The sequence below is a fragment of the Panthera onca genome, chromosome B4, assembly GCF_046562875.1.
Source record: "Panthera onca isolate mPanOnc1 chromosome B4, mPanOnc1 haplotype 2, whole genome shotgun sequence".
In the NCBI taxonomy this organism is placed as follows: domain Eukaryota; kingdom Metazoa; phylum Chordata; class Mammalia; order Carnivora; family Felidae; genus Panthera; species Panthera onca.
The window spans coordinates 37,269,908-37,286,880 of NC_138345.1; the positions used below are offsets into that span (position 1 = coordinate 37,269,908).

The 16,973-nt window shown below is 55.0% G+C and overlaps 1 protein-coding gene across 7 annotated transcripts in view; it reads right to left on the reverse strand.

Moving 5' to 3' along the window:
* Positions 1–11,869: 11,869 nt before the first annotated feature.
* The window catches only part of IQSEC3 (IQ motif and Sec7 domain ArfGEF 3), a 104,493-nt gene continuing 99,389 nt past the window's right edge, over positions 11,870–16,973 (reverse strand). For 2 of the 7 annotated variants that reach the window (XM_078450185.2, XM_078450183.2), the window contains 2 exons: positions 16,525–16,574; positions 11,870–13,256 (listed from right to left, as the gene is read on the reverse strand). In XM_078450185.2, coding sequence (XP_078306311.1) covers positions 12,822–13,256; positions 16,525–16,574 — 485 coding nt within the window. In that variant the 3' untranslated portion in view covers positions 11,870–12,821. Of the gene's footprint in view, positions 13,257–16,081; positions 16,437–16,524; positions 16,575–16,973 lie in introns of those variants that run through there. The other 5 variants (XM_078450188.2, XM_078450186.2, XM_078450190.2 and 2 more) reach the window with 5 other exon arrangements.

Here is a 16,973-nt window from a genome sequence, read left to right on the forward strand (position 1 = left end):
CAATAGACTCTGGACTATGTAGTCTGGACTCTGGCAGGGCACTCGCTCTCCCCAGCTTGTGGGGCCCTGAGCCTCACCTTCTATCTCTGCAGACTGTTTGCAGACACCCATGGTCCTCACCCATTTTTCCTCTCTCCACGTAAACTCACCAGGAGTTTCTGGTGCTCCGGGTTCCCTGGCTTTAAGCTCCCAGCCTGTCTGGGAAGGTCTCCGCTCTGGCTCGGGGGCCCCACTGGAGACAGCATGTCTGCAACCATTCCCCTCTCTCACTGCGTCTTCCACCCTGGCACCCAAGACAGAGCCTCTGTGGTCTGCGGCGGGCAGGGCGTGTCAGAGGGCCTTCATGGGGCGGTTGGGGCTGAGGGAACACTAAGGAAAAGAGACCTCAGACCAACTTCATAGCTTATGGAGTACCACTTATCGGGCCCACAATGAGTAACAATATGACTCTTTTTTAAGTTTATTTATTTTGAGAGAGAGAGAGTGCACATGTGGAGTGGGGGGAGGGGCAGAGAGAGAGGGGGAGAGAGAAAGAATGCCAAACAGGCTCCATGCCTCGGGGCTTGATCTCACAAACTGTGAGATCATGACCTGAGCCGAAACCAAGTCGGACGTTCAACCAACTGAGCCACACAGGCACCCCAACAATTTGACTCTTCAAAGTGTCCAGAGCACTTTACTTCAGGAGTTTGTGTGTATGTATGTGTGTGTGTATGTGTGTGTATGTGTATGTGCGTGTGTATGTGTGTGTATGTGTATATGTGTGTGTATGTGTATATGTGTGTGTATCTGTATATGTGTGTGTATGTGTATATGTGTGTGTGTACATGCGCATATATGCATAAAGAGCAGATGCAGGGTTATAACTTGGGGTCTGATTTCATCTCATCTAGGCTGAGTTTTAAACTGGTGGCCTGATATGGCAACTATGATTTGGCCAGTATGATATTTAAAGAACAACTCTTGAAGGTGAACGCCTCCAAGCACTGTCCAGTTTGCCACAGGCTCCCCCAGTCCCTATTATTCATACCTGACCTTTTCACATAATCTGTGCCGTGGGGGAAGAACTGAGAACTCTGCAAGGGAGGGCACGGGAACACTTGCTTGAGCAGGACGGGGGACCAAAGGGAAGTGGTCTCAGGCATCCCTGTGCCTAGAGAAGGGGTGGTTCATGGCTTGTTCATGTATGGATTTCCCATTCTGTAAACCCTCTGATGTAATTTATTAATCCTGGTCAACACCCCCTCCCACCTGAGCTCTTCCCTTTCTCAAGGAAGGGGGATGGCTAAGTTTGATTTCAGAGATAAATATAAAGTGTCATGGGGCACATGGGTGGCTTAGTCAGTTGAGCATCTGACTCTTGATTTTGGCTCAGGCCATGATCTCAGAGTTGTGTGATCAAGTCCCGCATCGGGCTCCGCACTGAGCATGGAGCCTGCTTAGGATTCTCTCTCCCCCTTTCTCTGCCCCTCTCTCCACTCTCTCTCTCTCAAATAAAAAGTAAAAAAAGTAAAAAAAAGAAAAAAATGCCAGGACACGGCAGCTCCCACGGTAGAGTGGACTCCGAAGCCAAAAAGGACAAGGTTAAGCTGGCTTTTCTGAAGTTTGGGGCCTCAGCTGCCTCCCCAGCCCACCAGCGCATCCAAATGTGCTTAGAAATCATCCTCCCCTTTACTGTAGGCAAAAGCATTTTTACCTGACTGGCACTCCTCCACTTTGTGAGGCTAAGACTGTCCCTGCTTTCTAGGCACCCCGAGTTCTTCCTGGGAATCCCTTCCCCACCTGAGGCTGGGCTTCCGGGGAGCCCACCTCCCAAGGCGGGGGTTTGCCATTCCCAGCTGCTCACTTTGCTTTCCCTGTATGTCCCCCTTGCTTGGCTGGACCTTGGTGCTGGCCTGGGCTTGGCCCCTCCCCCTCCCATCCAGCGAGCTGAGGAGTGGACTCAGGTGCGCTCAGTCCCCTCCAGCCAATACCCCTGAGCTGGGAGAGCTCTGGGAGCTGAGGAAGCCTTGAACTCTGCTGACACTGGAGCCTCTGACCCCTGGGGTGTGGACTTCCCATTTGCAGGCTGTGGTCTGTGAGGAGAAACTGCTCCCCCATCTAGACTGGCACCCTACTTTTGTAGTTCTCCCACCCCGCTCCCTGCAGAGCCTCATAAGAGAGGGCTGGCTTTGGTTTGGGGCCTCCAGGAACTGCCTGGGCTCCTCCTCCAGCTCACCTCCCAAATCCATCCTTCATGTAGAGGCCACCTGGAGGGAGACTATTAACTTCTGGTTGGGTCCCTTGTGTCTGCTGTCCCTATAGACAGGAAGCACAGCTGTGCCCTTCTGTTCCATCCCAGTGTGGCCCAGGGATGTGGGTTCTTGAGCCTCAGATCAGAACTCCCCCCACTCAGTCAGAGAGAGAGAGAGAGAGAGAGAGAGAATGCTTACAGAGAGAATGCTTGTCAGCCTTGTAAGCTTTTAGCTGTGGAGGTGAGAGGACAAGGTTATGGGAATGGGGGTTAGGGCAGGGGAAAGGAGCAGAATCAGATGGTGGGGGTGGGGGGAGGTTGAGGCAGAGGGGCACAGACTAATGAGATTTTGGAAGAAGGAGCCAGGACTGGGGTCTGTGGGGGAAATATCATAATCACAGGGCTTGAGCTCAGCTCACTGGAAAGGCTAGCACGTTGTCCTAAAATAGGCAGAGGCACAGAAGGCGCTCTCTGGATAAATCTTATAGTCCACCTCCTACCTCCTACTCCCCTAAGGGCCCTGGTAACCAGCCTCCAAGATGGTCCTCAGTGATCCCTACCTCCTGGCACCCACCACTCTTGATCCACAGTGTATATGATGGAGTGGTGGCAAACTGCTTCTTCTGCCTTGACCTCTTGGGTCATTTGGGGAAAGCCAATGGCCATGCCATGTGGACACTCAAGCATCCAATGGAGAGGCCCATGTGGAAGGAGCCAAGGCCTGCAGCCAAGGGCCATCACTGATGTGTCAGCCAGGTGAATGGGCCACAGTGGAAGTGGATCCTGCAGCACCACTCAAGCCTTCAGATGACCGCAGGCCTGGCTGACACTGACTGTAACCTCCCGAGGGGCCCTGAGCCAGAAACGTCCAGCCGGGTGGACTCTGATTTCCTGACCCACAGTGAGTGTTTTAAGCTGCTGAATTTTGGAGTAGTTTATTAAGCACCAGCAGGTAACTACTATAGGCCCTTGGCTTCCCTGCATACGAGAATCCCCATCTCCAAGGGTCAGTTGTGGCCTCTTGTCAGAGGCATCCCTCAGCACTCTGGGAAGAAGATGCTTCGCTGGTATTCCTCCTGTCTGAGTCCTTTGCCTTTCTCCCACATCCTCACCACCTCTGGCCCTCCAAATCCATCCCCGGACCCTGGGGTCTTGCCCTCTTCTCCCGGTTCTGAGGCAGGTGAGGCCTGCCTGCCACCCAGGTCCTCACGTGCCCACTCCCTGTTGACCACGGGCTGATTGGATCTGACAGGGAGGAAAAGCTGGTTAGCCAGTCATCAATACAGAGAGGCTGGGAGGACCACAAGCAGAGGGCTGCTGAGGGCCCAGCAGTTACGTGGGGCTGAGGTGGGTTGGTGCTGTGGGCCCCGGTGTCCTGCATTCCAGCACTCTGTGCTTCCAGTATGACCGCTGGCATGGTGGTCAGAGCTCACTCCCTGACAAGGCCAAAGCTGAGCCCCTCTGGAGGGTGAGCATCCAGCCCCGCTGATGTAACAAGAATCCAGCCCAAACTCCTGATGTGATCACGTCCTGAGGCTCTTTCTGCCCATACCACCTCACCGATCTGCTAAGGGCGTCCTCAGCGGCACCGGAGGGCCTGGCCCTGAGACCAGAGCTCGCACAGTCCACATCTGCAGTGGGTAGGCCCCCGCAGAGAGACTCCGTGCCCTCATCCCTACTTGGCTCCCGGCCTACCAGAGTGCGTGAAGGCAGCCTGCGCCCACCTGGCTGGTCCTCAGCAAGTGCAGTTGGGCTGGGGTCTATTGGTGAGAGGAGGGGCCCCGTGAGAGGGTGGGGATGAGGCCAGAGAGTGGCCAGGGCAGGCTTGTGGGGCAGAGGAGAAACAGCCCCTACCAGGCTGCAGGCTTTTCCTCTGAATAAATTCTAATGATTTTTTCCTCTTGATTCTTCAGGGCTTTTTACAAATAATTGGACTGTCTGGAAATAGTGACAATTTGATTTCTCCGACCATCATGCTTTCATTTTTCCTCCTTTTCCTTCACTTGGTGACTAGCGATGGTGGGAGCAGGTACCATCCTTCCTAGTTATGAAAGGCGTTCTGATATTCCACGCCTAGGTGTGATGGCTGGTGTAGGTTTGGGTAGGTATCACTTATAAGGCTATGACATTTTCCTCTGTTCTAAGGTTGCTGGTTTTGTATTTTTATTTATTAAAAAAATTTTTTTTGTATTTATTTTTGAGAAAGAAAGAGAGCGTGAACAGGGGAGGGGCAGAGAGAGAAGGAGATGCAGAATCTGAAGCAGGCTCCAGGCTCTGGGCTGTCAGCGCAGAGCCTGACTCGGGGCTCGAACTCACGAGCTGTGAGAGCATGACATGAGCCAAAGCCATGCTCTCGGATACTTAACAGACTGAGCCACCCAGGTGCCTCAATGTTGAATTTTATTGATTGCCTTTTCTGCATCAATTGAAATGATCATATTGTTTTTCCCCTTTAATCTGTTAATGTAGTGAATTATATTAATGGGTTTTTCTAATATTTAACCATCTTTAATTCCTGGGACTAATCGAGTTCGGTCATGGTTTATCACATTCTTTGTTCTTTACTGCCAGATTCAGTGTGTTATTTTGCCTCTACAAGTATTATATTTATGCTCAGGAGCAAGAGTGGCCTGTAGTTTCTCTTTTCTCATATAAGCCTTGTCTGGTTTCGTTTTTGTTTTTAAAATGACTCCAGAAAAGGAGTTTGGGAAATTTCCTTCTTTTGTTCTCCTCTCTGAAAGAGTTAATGTAAGATTAGAACTATCTGTTCCTTCAGTGCGTGGTAGAATTTTGCAAAATCATTTGGCCTGGTTTTGTATCATTTTCATGGAGGGAGGTGATAGATTTTTAACTACCCATTAAAATTTCTTTAATGATTATACATCTCAAATTTTCTGTTTGTACTTGACTGAGTTTTGGTAAGGTGTTTTTTTTAGAATAGTATTCATTCTGGGAAGGTTTTCTTTCTTTCTTTCTTTCTTTCTTTCTTTCTTTCTTTCTTTCTTCCTTTTTTTATTTAAGAGAGAGACAGCACGAGCAGGGGAGAGGGGCAAAAGGAGAGAGAGAGAGAATCCCAAGATGGCTCCACGCTCAGCACAGAGCCTGACATGGGGCTCGTTCTCACAACCCTGGGATCATGACCTGAGCTGAAACCAAGAACTGAACGCTCAACTGACTGAGCCACCCAGTCTCTCCCTGTGAAGGTTTTCAAATGTGTTGTCATACGGTGTATAGTTTGTTTGGAGTTTTTTTGGAGTAGTCTCTACTTAAAACCACATTTCTGCAGTGCGAGTAGTTCTAACCCTTGTTGCATTAACGTACTTATCTGTGACGACTCTCATCTTCATGATCAGTAGTCAAATGGGAGCTTTGTCTATTTTATTAGTCATTTCTTAGAACTAACTTCTGGTTTTGTTAATTCTGTCTATTGTGTATGTCTTTCCTATTTCATTATTTCTGCTTTTGTCTTTGTTATTTCCTTCCCCCTACTGCCCGTAGGATTATTCTGTTGTTATTTTTGAGGCTTTAATTTAACGTCTTAAATGAAAGTCTCCTTATCCATAAAAGGAAGCAGTTGGACTGACTAACCTGTCTGCTTCCAGATCGGATGTTCTGGGACCCTGTGCCTCCCTGTGATGGTGGCACAGGGGGTGGCACAACCCCCTTAAGCCTGGGGGTTGGTGGGGAGGCCACTTCCTAGCCCACACGTCTTAGAAGGAAAAAGGATTGGGGGTGCTGGGGGGAGGGAAGTTGGGAATGTGGGAATAAAAGCCAGCTCTCCTGGTGGCTTCCTGCCTTCCCGCAGCTAGTTCCCACAATTTTTCCAGAGTCTGCCTTGAGGTTCTTCAGGGTCATGGAAGCAGGAAGCACCGAGGTGCTCAGGGCTGGCTAATGGGGTTAGGGCGCCTGGTTCCCTCGGGAAAGGAGCCACCCAGACCTGCAGGAGGGATGGAGGGACAGAGGAAAAAGTTTCCAGCCCTCCTCCTCATCTCCCGACCCAGTTCTTTCACCCTCCAGCCTCTTCCAGAATGGAATTTTCCCAGTGGAACCAGTTCTGACTCCAGGCTGGGACATGGGGCCTATCGCTGGGCCTGGCTCCTTCCTGGGAAGGGGAGGGGAGCACATAAGAGCTCAGCCTGTGACTCCAGGCCACTGGGCTCTGTCTGGGCCCCACGTGCTCCTGGAGGGAACACATTCCCCTGTCCCGTGAAGGGTCTCTCAAGGCCAGAAATGCCTGGTGGTGGCCTCTCCCAGCCATGCTTTTCCCAGGGATGGAGAGCTCTTCTGAGTTCCGTCCCCCCTGGCATTCCCCACCTGCATCTGTGACCCTGGCTGCTGTCTTGTACCTCAGTGGTTCACTCTGTGGGTCAGAGGAGAGAGGGAGCTGGTGGCCGGTGAGTAGAGGAGTGAGGGGACCTACTGGGCAGGATGTTGACAGGATGCTGGAGCGGTGTGGAGCCCCAAGAAAAGCGGTCCTGAGCACCAGACGAGCAGAGCATCGCTGAGCTAAGGAATAGTGAGGCGTCCTCCCGAGCCATTTTCCACAGGCAATCTGACAACAGTGGGCACGAGCCCCTGCTGCTGGTGTTTGAGGAGACTTCCTCCCTGGGACCCAGAGTCTGACTGGGCCTCTTGCTCTAAAACCCTCTCCATCCATGGCTTCCCTCAAGGTGGCTCCACAAGGACACCATGGGTGGCTGGTAACTGAGTTTCATCCCAGGTGTCATTTGTTGACTGGTGGTGATTCCTGAAAAGCAGTGGTCAATTAGCCACATCCGTCAGGGCTGGGGAAGGAAGGTAGGTTCGCCAAGGTGCACAGTGGTCTTCTGCCTATCCTACTGGATGAGAAATCAACCCTACTACAGTTTTGTGAAATTCACGCTGAGGTCGGAAAAGGTGCCAATCCCAGGGCCTTGTGGGTAATGGGCCATGGAGTCCATGCTGTTATATTTTATTTATTTATTTAATGTTTATCTATTTATTTTTGAGAGAAAGAGAGACAATACAAGCAGGGGAGGGGCAGAGAGAGAGGGAGACATAGAATCTGAAACAGCCTCCAGGCTCTGAGCTGTCAGTGCAGAGGCCCACGCTGGACTCGAAACCAAGAACCATGAGATCATGACCTGAGCCCAAGTCGGACACTTAACTGACTGAACCTCCCAGGCACCCCCTATTATATTTTAAATTGCAAACCTGAGTCCCCTTGGTTTGGGGTGACAGGTTAGACAGGGAGGGGGAAGAGTGCTGCCTGTGGGCTCATGGCGCCCTGGGGTGGGCTCCTCCCCATCAGGAGTCAGAACCATACGGGAGCCCTGGGTCTGGACAGTAATGCCTGGTGGCAGGACAGCATTTCCTCACTGTGGGTGTTTCTCTTCTGGGGCCTGCACTGGTGGCCTGGGTCCTCCCGCTTCGGCCCAGCCCTTAACGCCACCCCCACCCGGCCTGCCTCTGGAACAGCCTGACAGCCTGCTTTCAACCCACCTCCTTTCCCACTGATTATCATGCCCATCTGTCCGGAGTTTTCCAGGAGAAGCCTAATTTTATTATTTCCTCAGTGTAAGTAGTTCTTCAAATGCATTTAAGTAAGAGATAGTAACGATTTTCATGTAAGTAAATTCATATATTAGGAAATATCTCCGTTTCTGCCTCAAAACACTGGCCATTCAACATTGTGGAGATGGTCTCTGAACTGCTCACCTGCCCTCAGACCTGACCTTGACCTTGTTGAATATGCCTCCCCTCAGAGGCCTTCCTTGACTGTTCACTCTGACACAGCCCTTCCCTGTCACCTCTAGCGTGCCAGCACTCACTATGTGAGAGTAATTGGCCTGTTTGTGTGTGTGACCACTCTGTGTGAGCTCCCGGAGGGCAGGAATTTTGTCCCATTCACTGTGTACCCCCCACCCCCAGGCCGGGGCCTGGTGCATGCTGGGGCTTCGTAGCCTTGTTGACTTTCCCTGGATTCTAGCACTGGCATCTCGTTCTGGTCCATTGCTCTCAGCTACAAGCCTATCCATCCCTGTCTCCCTTATTGGAAACATTCTAAGTCAATGGCTGATGAGTTTGAGTTTCCCCCCAAAGGGTCACTACCAGGGAGAGTCACTGGCCCTGGCTCTCCAGCCCTGTGGCAGATGGATCCAGGGGCCTCTGTTAGAGACAATGGTCTTCCTCTCTTGCTGAGCCAGGAATGGCCGTTCCTTCCAGATGACCTCAGGGGTCGGCAGGCTTGGAGAATGGTGGCTAGCCTGTGTTCTCACACAGCAGCAGCCCTTTTGGCCTTTGGCCCTCTCCCAGGCCTGGGCTGAGTTGGGTCCCCTCAGGGGTGCTCTCGAGGGGCCTGTTCTCAGATTCTTGGGTCAGAGAGTTCCCAGGATGGGACAGGTCCTAGCTGGCCCCAGGCTGCTCCTGGAATTTCCCGTTTCCTGGAAGGAGGGTGGAGGTCATGTTCCTTTCCACTTTTGCAGGGGATAATGGGACCCAACCTGGGGAGCTGTCTGGATTTCAGGGTGTTCAGGGTTCTGGTCACCAGGAGAGCTGGTTGCCCTCTTTGCAGGTGTCCCTGGCCCCACCATCTTGGCTGGTTGCTTTTTTCCCATGGTGCAGTGCCTCTGATGCTTCAGCTTTGCTGGAAGGCTCTCTCCTCTCTCCTCTGCCAGGAGAAATCACTCTCTGTGAAGCCTCTGTCCATGGAGCCTGATGTGAGCACTGCATGTAGCTGTGAATGCTGGCCCAAGCCCCTTGTGTCTCTCCCTAGCCCTGATTTTCTTGTTTTCTCCTGCATTACAGCCACCTTGTCTTCGTCTTATCCTGCCGCCACCAAATCTCAGCATCCCCTCCAGCAACCCACAGATGTTTGCACCCCCACACTCTGTGGTTCCGTGTACCTTCCCTAGTAGTGTTCCCTCAGTCCCTTCACTTGAGCCTGGTGCCCTCCACACAGGGCTTGTCAAAGCAGACCTGTGATTGGACAGTCAGGCTTTGGGGGGTTGACCATGGTCAGTGGGACCCTGGGTCCCCAACATGCCCCTGTTCTCCATTGCAGAAAGTCATGCAGGGCAGATGCGGTCCTGGTCCCTTGTCTCTCACTCTACTGAGATGCACACTGCCAGTCATGGGGCCTCCTCCCCCCAAAACTGTTCTGGTCTCCACGGTTAGGTGCTCTCTTACCTGGCTGACAGGTAAGTTGGTGGGGTCAGCTCCCTGGCCCTGCGTCCCCAGCTCTGACCCATCATATGACCCCCCAAACCCAAGTCTCCTTTAGTTAAGTTGGGGCTTCCTAACCATGTCCCATGGTGGCACAGAGGTACCTCCTCCTGGGGTGAGGGGTAACATCACTGTGGCCAGAAGAGAGCAGACTGGCAGTCCAGCACTCAAAGACCTCAGGTCGGAGGGCCTCAGAACAGCCTCTGGCTTTGGCCTCTGGACAATCAGACACTCTGATTTAAAGTGGGACTTCCCTCTGAGAGAACAAAACAAATGCAACCAACACAAAATTTGCTCAAGTGACATATTTCAATATAATCTCTAAAACTCTATGAATTGAACAGATAAAATACCTCTGGGCTATTTTGTTACAAAATATTTGCCATTTGGATTAGTCGCTGGGTGCAGCCACCCTGCCTTTCCCTAGAGAGGTTTCTCTCCAGCGGGGTGAAGGGGCATATGCAGGGAGGTGGGGTGCAGCAAGAAGGTATATACAGCAGAACACAGGGACAGATGGACGGATGGTTACCAGGGAAGCCTATTGGACACAAAGACACATTCTGGCAGGCTGTGGGGGCACAGATGCAGGGGTGGGGGGTGTCAAGGATCTCAGGGGTCAAGGGCTCAGGGCTAATCAATACGTGTGCCCTTGGAGGCAGGCAGGCTTCCAGCTCAAGCTGCCAGGGCGGGTCTTACTCCAGGTGTGGGGTGGGACTTGCCTGAAACCGTGTGGGAAAGGGAGTTGTATTTCCCATTCTTGATTCTGGAGTTGGGGCCAGATGGATAAAATTGAGCAAGGGGCCCAGATCCTCTAAAATAAGGCCTAAAGAGTTGATAAAGTGGGGCCACCCTGGGGTAATCGGACATGTACCCAGGACGCTGTCTGGGGGCCGTCAGCCCTCCATTGCCCCCACCATCTTGGGAGCCAGGGGGAGCCGAGTGCATCTGCAGCTGGGCTCACTGGGAGAGCTGGAGGCTCTGCCACGGCTGCTGCCATGGGAGGAGCAGGAGGCTTATCCCAGGTCTTTGGGGATGAGGCTCTGGGGACAGGTCCAGCGGTGGGTCTCAACTTTAGCCTGTTGGCTGATCAGGGGAGGGCGGTTATAGGCAATGGGAACTCTTGCTTCCCCAACAGTGAGGGGGCCCCATTGCACCCCGCTTCAGGCCATCAGGAATTAAAAGGTCCTCATAGCTTGGGCTTGGTGCCACGTGCTGCTGACCCCAGGCTGGTCTGCCTCCTAGGCCAGGCCTCCCAGTGCTGCCACTGCAGTGACGGGGGGGAAGCCCCCACCTGGGAAAGGGGCCCTGAGATGCCTGAGCATCTGGGTCCTCAGAGAGAGGCTCCAGGCACATGCCAGCCCTGAGGCTGGTCCTGACCTGGAAGGTTAGGGCTGTGGCAGAGGTGGGGGGAGGGGCCAGTGTTGGCACGCCCATCAACAGGGAGGTGGGCGCTGTCAGCGAGAAGCACTATGTGAGTAGGTGACAAGGGGATCCGATGGCTGAGACTGTGTCCCTTCTCAGCAGCTCTGGCACTCATGGTCCCCACCCTATGAGCACACTTAGCCGCCTCACAGCCCCTCTTCCTCCCTGCTGCCTACACTCCCTTCCAGCACGGCTTCTCATTTGAGCTTCATCCACTCCCTCCTGAGTCCCCGACTCCTGCGGCCTAGGCCTGCACTTTTTAAGGGTGATCCTTGCCTTGGCCAAGGGCACCAGAGGGGACTGAATCCTTGTGCCCCGTCTGTCAGCCAGTCTGTTCCAAAAGGCTGTGGACTGGAGCCACCTGTTATAGAGAAGACCCAGGACAGGGGCCAGGGCAACAAGGACGGGGGACATTAGCTGGGCAGCCACTGAGGGAGGAGGCAGCAAATTGGTCACAAGTTATGGAAACCAGGCTGACAAAGACACAGCCAGAAATAAACTCACTGGGTGACATCATACTGACGTCTGGGTGACCACACACACACACACACACACGCACACGAAACTAGGTCATCTGGAACCTCCTAGAGTGGGGGAGGACTCTGTGCCTCCTAGCTGGCTCAGGGCACTCCCTTTAGGGCACAGGGTAGGCATCAGGAAGAAGCAGATTCACTTTAGACCTGCCCGATATTCACTGCCATCTCTTGGCATGCTTTGATAATGGGCTCCAAGTGGGACAGGATCTTAATGAAGGACAGCAACGAGCTCTTGGCACAGGACTGGAGAGTCCAGCCTGGTTTGGGACAGAACTTCCTTGAAAGGCCTGGAATTGGGGCAGGCTATGCTGCTGCCCCAGGTCTTTGGGGCTGGGCTGCCTGGGTTCCGTGGGGTCTCATAAAAGCTGACCTGGGAGGTCAGCCAGCCCAGCTTGGCTCTCCTTTGCAATTGTGAAGGTGAAGGGGTCTTTTAGCCACTCCTACTGGAGGCAGGTCTGGCACCTTCTGGGGTGGGGGAGGGGGGTCAGGGATTTAAAGGCTGAAGGGCTGGTTTGGGATGGCAGCAGGGGGCGTGCAAGCACCTCTGGACCACCTGCTCCTCTCACCCGTGGATGTGTGCAAACCTCTCCTGGAGGCCACAGAAATCATTCAAGAGGGAGTCTGGACATGGGTCCAAATTCTACCTCTGCTGGCTGCATTTGTCCCTGGGCAAATCACTGCTCCTTCTCCCTGTTTGTACTTCCACATTGGAAGAACCTGTGTGTGTTTAAGTCCACGCCCTGGGCACTTTGCATTGGCCAGGTCATATCTGGGGCTAGAAAACGAAGAAACCCTTTTAAAAGTTGGATTTTATGGATGTAGGACCTCACGATTCCATGGCTCTGCCGACTTGATCTTTCCCTCTTAACCTTTCTCAAAACTTTCCTGAAGTCTGAGCAGCCCTGGGCAGGCAGGGCCCAGCTCCTGAGAAAGCAGGAAAAGGCCCCGGGAGGAGGCAGAGGGTGTGACCAAACTCCTGAGACTGCTGGGCTTTGGGGTGCAGCAGAGGAAGCCTCCTTACCTGGCCTGAGGCCTGGGGCCTAACACACTCAAGACTCAGAAGCCGGTTAGGCCCTCAGCTCTCGCTTTCTTCAGTCCATGGCCCAAGTGGCCAGAGTGGTGGCAGGAGGAAGAGGAGGCCTGGACGTGCCTGGCTGTGTGGGGCCCCAGGAGAGTGAGGTGGTGTCTCCAGATTGGGGGGAAGGGGTGCTCAATGGAGTGAGGAGAGCAGGGTTGGGCGAGGCAAACCCAGGTGCCAAGGATTGGGATTCTCTTTCCAAAATGATGGTGATCAGTGACCAGTAGTGCATCGTGCCAGGGCTTGGGGAGCAGCGAGCAAAGGGGCGGTGGGGGCTGCTGGGTGCAGCTGAGGGCCCCCCAGCGGCCAGCCCTCCTGGGACAGCAGCAGGGTTGGGGGGGGGCAGAGTCTACACCAGGCTCCTGGAGCCGCTGGAGTAGCGGCGCCGGTGCAGCAGAGAGCCGGGCGGGCAGTACTGGTGGGGGTGGTTGTAGGGGGGTGGGGGCGGGGGCAGCGGAGGCTGGTGGATGACCTTGACTGGGGAGCCTGGGCCACCCAGGGGTGTGGAGCCACAGGAGTCGGAGGAGGACGAGGTGTAGCAGGAGAGAGCCTGGCTCAGCAGGGGCTCCATGCGGGCCAAGCAGGGCTTGTCCAGGACAATGACCTTGACAATTTGCTGGCATTGCACCAGGGTCCCAGGGGGTGTGGGTGGCAGCGGTGGCAGCGGCGGGGGCTGCTCCCTCAAGGGGCTAGGCTGCGGGTCTGGCAGTGGCACCGGCGCTCCCCTCTCGGCCCCCAGCCCGGGGTTGTGCTGAGACGTTTGAAGCCTGTTGTGAATTGACACCTAGTTTAGAAACAGCCAGAGAAGCATGAAATGTTACAAGACTAATTCCCAGCTGCTAGGACTGGCTACCCTGAGCCTCCCTCCCCACCATTCCTGTCTCCTATGCCCCTTGGAGGCTCCCAGCCCTCACCTGGACCCACCATCTCTCCACCCACCTGGAGCAAACCTGACTGCTGAACCCAAGTGCCGACCCTGGGTGGGGAAGGGAGAGCCCGTCTCCTCACCTGTGAGATGGGCACCTGGGCCAGCTGCCCCTAGGGTTCTGCAGTGCTCTGCGATCACATTTCACAGGCAAACCTCTCTCTGCCTCCCTCTCTACCACCTCTGAGCTTGGAAAACAGGGGAAATGGTCTTTGCCCCCTCCTTGCCTCTCAGAGCTGTGTTGAAGGACAGTCAGTCATCTTTGAGCCTTTCAAGCCCCCTCCTCCGCCCGCTTTGTTAAAGGAGAAGCTTCACTGTTCTGTCGAATTACAAAGGTGCCCAAACCCAAAATGCCAGGGCCCCCTGAATACGTGATCTGGACCTACCGGATCCTCCTGGATCCCCAAGGCCAAAACCATGCATGTGAAAGCAGCCCAGACAGCCAAGGCCAGAGTGTGGTCCCTAGCTGCCTTTCTGGGCCAGCCTGCGTCCCGGTTAAACGTGTCCCGCTGCAGGAGAGGGTACCCAGAAAGGACTCTAATCTTCACCCCCTCTCTCAGCCCCTGGAAGTCACTGTGAACCAGCCTGGCCTCCTCTTGCTGGCAGGGGGAGGTTGAGGAAATGGGAGGAAGGGAGCTAGCACCTTCTGGGAGGGGAGGGGTTAATTCCTCACCCTCCAGCTCCCCAGCCTGTAGGTGCGACATGCCTCAGTCCCCTTCTAACACCTGGCCTTCTGGAGTGGCTGAGATCTTCACCCTGAGGACCCATCCTACTGCCCTTGGGCACCGTCACCCAGGATGGGCTGCCCAGAAGAGCACAGAGGGGGAAATCGATGCTGTAGGGGAGGGGCCTTGATCGCCAGGCCTAGACCAAGATGGCTCAGCTCAAAACTATCTCAGAGACCTAAACCAGCAGATCCTATTGTCGGCAGAAGGTGCAGTCTCTGGGCCTGTGCCCTCCCCTTGGGCTGCTCCACAGTTCCCCAAGCGCCGGCTCCGTCCGCCCCTTCAATATCCACATTGCAGGCTTTGCTCTTCCCTCTCAACCTCCAACCTTGGCAGCATTTTCTAGGCCTGAGATTCCCCCCAATGAAACGAAGGAGCCCCCGAGTCCCTCAGTGCCCTGCCAGGACACAGGGCAGGCACAGGGCATTGCTGGGGCCCACCTTCCTCCTGGGGAGCCCTCTGTGGACCTCATTCTGACAGAAGGCCTCTGCCCCCTGCTGCCAGAGGGCACTGGCTCCTTGCCCCACCTGCATGGATTCTGAGTTATTCCCCACGAGAAAAGTGGCCTGAATGGTGGGCGCAGGCTTTCTGCCCTCCTGCTCCCCCAGACTGTACAGCAGAAGTCTGACCACCCTAATCCAGATCCCCTGAGCCTGCCTTCTCTTCCCAGCTGCCGTGACCCTCCCGCCCACACAGCCCCGCAGCTTTTGGCTCCTCCTCTTCTTCACTTCTCGCTTCCTGATCCCCTCCACTGTCTGCATCTCCCTCATCTCCACCCCAGCCTGGATCCCGTATCTCTAATGGTAAGTGAGCAGCAGGAAGTGACAGCAAAACATTCATTTTGACCCCCTTCTCACCTTCCTGCTGATGAAGGGGAGAGAAAAGAGAGAGAAAGAGAGAGAAAGAAAGAGAGGAGATGGAACATGAGTAGCAGGTCAGAACAGCTCAGAGAAGATGGAGAAGCGCCTGCCAGAGGGGCTCGGCCAGGCAATGACGAGAGAGGGCAGAGGACAAGAGAGCTTGGGGTCCAGCTGAGAGGCCGGGAGCAGCGAGGCTGCCCTCCGTGCAGGGGAGCAGAGGCTGGCAGGGCCCTGGGGCTGGCTGGGGGTGGCAGCCTTGCAGATAGCCACATGGCCCTCTGGCAGGGTGGGAGGGGAGAACGGGCCATCAGGTCACTTGTCCTCCCTGGGCAGGTCAGGCTAAGGCACGGGCACGGCTGGTAGAACAAACCGGAAGGCTGGTAACTTTGTGTGTTTATCTGCAAGGCTAGAGAATGGGCAGCTGCAGGAAGATGGGGAGAAGAGGGGGCAGGGGATGGAATACCCACCCTGGGGGCTTGTCAGCTGCCGGGGCAGGAAGCTCCTCCGTGTAAAGGTGCCTCCTCCAGACACAGGTGTGTGGGGGGTGGGGGCCATGGGGAAAGAGGGAAAACAGGGGCTACCCCTGGGGTGGGCAGGCTCCTCCCTCAGACCTCTAAGTGGGGGCTCCTCCAGCTTGGGGTGGGGCTGGGAAAGGAGGTGTCTGTGTGAGAAGCTAGTAGTCCCTGGAAGCCTGGCAGAGGCGTGGGAGGGGAAGGCTCACTGGGGAGCAGTGGGGGAGGACTGGGCCCCCGCAAAGCTTGTAGGGGCCACTGAATGCCCCCCAGGTGACACTTGGGGGCCTGGCAAGGACCAGCTTCTGTGGCTATGTGGCTTGGGGATGGGCACCCCCCCCCCCCCCCACACGGACAGTCTTCAAATTTACCTGCTCCCCACCCCCAGTGAAATCCCTAGGATGACTCAACCCTGTTCTGCCTCATCAGCTCCTGCACACACCCCTACGCCATGGCCAGCTTTCCGAATGGACCAGCCGGTCCAGGGAGGAGCTCCACCCTCTCAGCTGCCCCCTCCAGTTCTCCACCTGCCCCAAGAGGCGGCTGAGGGCAGGATCCGGGGTGGAAGTGGTCACTGGGGCTGGACTTGAGGGGTGAGTCTCTGGAGGGGCCCAGGCTCCCTCCTATGGAGGATAGGGCAACTGAGGAAAAGGGAACAGTGGCTTCCCTGATAGAGCGGGTACTAGGGGGATCAGTGAGCGATCTGCTGGGGGAGTGGGTTGGGGGATGGGTGGGGTCGCTATGGAGGTGGCATGGGCATCTCTGCAGGTGTTGGTCTGGGAGCTCGGCCTCAGAAGGCACTCAGCTGGGGAATGGGCAGAAAGTGCTGTGGCATTATTAGGTGCTGGAACAGTGGCATTACCCATGCTAGCAGTAACTTTTAATTGTATCTCTTGAAATTGGTAAAATGGTGAGTCGGGCTGGGGAGGCATTGATTAATACCTGAGAAGAGAAACAACAGAGACAGTGAGAAGAAGGACAAGCGGGGGTGCACGGAACCACTCACCTGGGCAACCAGGCCTCCACTTACCTCCACCGTGCTCTCCACCGGCTTCTCCCCCAGGGCAGCTTCCCTTTTGGCTTTGAATGCAAAGAGCACAGGGCTCACTCTCCAACCAGCCTGACACAAATCCCTGCCTCTCCCTCCCAGCCCCCACCCCACCCCTCCACCCCCAATACCAAGCATCCTTGCAGTTACACGTTGTGGCCAGAAGACTCTGGGTACCATGCCACTCCTGACGGAGGTGCAGCCCCAGGGCGGGGGCTAGAAGTCGGAGCCCGGTTCTGCCACTTAGCTGTGCGACCTTGGGAGTCCAGCCTAGAAGATCTCTGAGGTTTTTTAAGCAAGCATTACTGAGTCTCAGCAAGCATTGCTCAGTCTTGACAGCCTGAGCCACTGTCAAAGGTTCCCCGGTATGGACTGTGGAAGTTGGTTTTGCGGTGGCATTGGTTCTTGGCTCTCAGAGACACCAGGAGGCT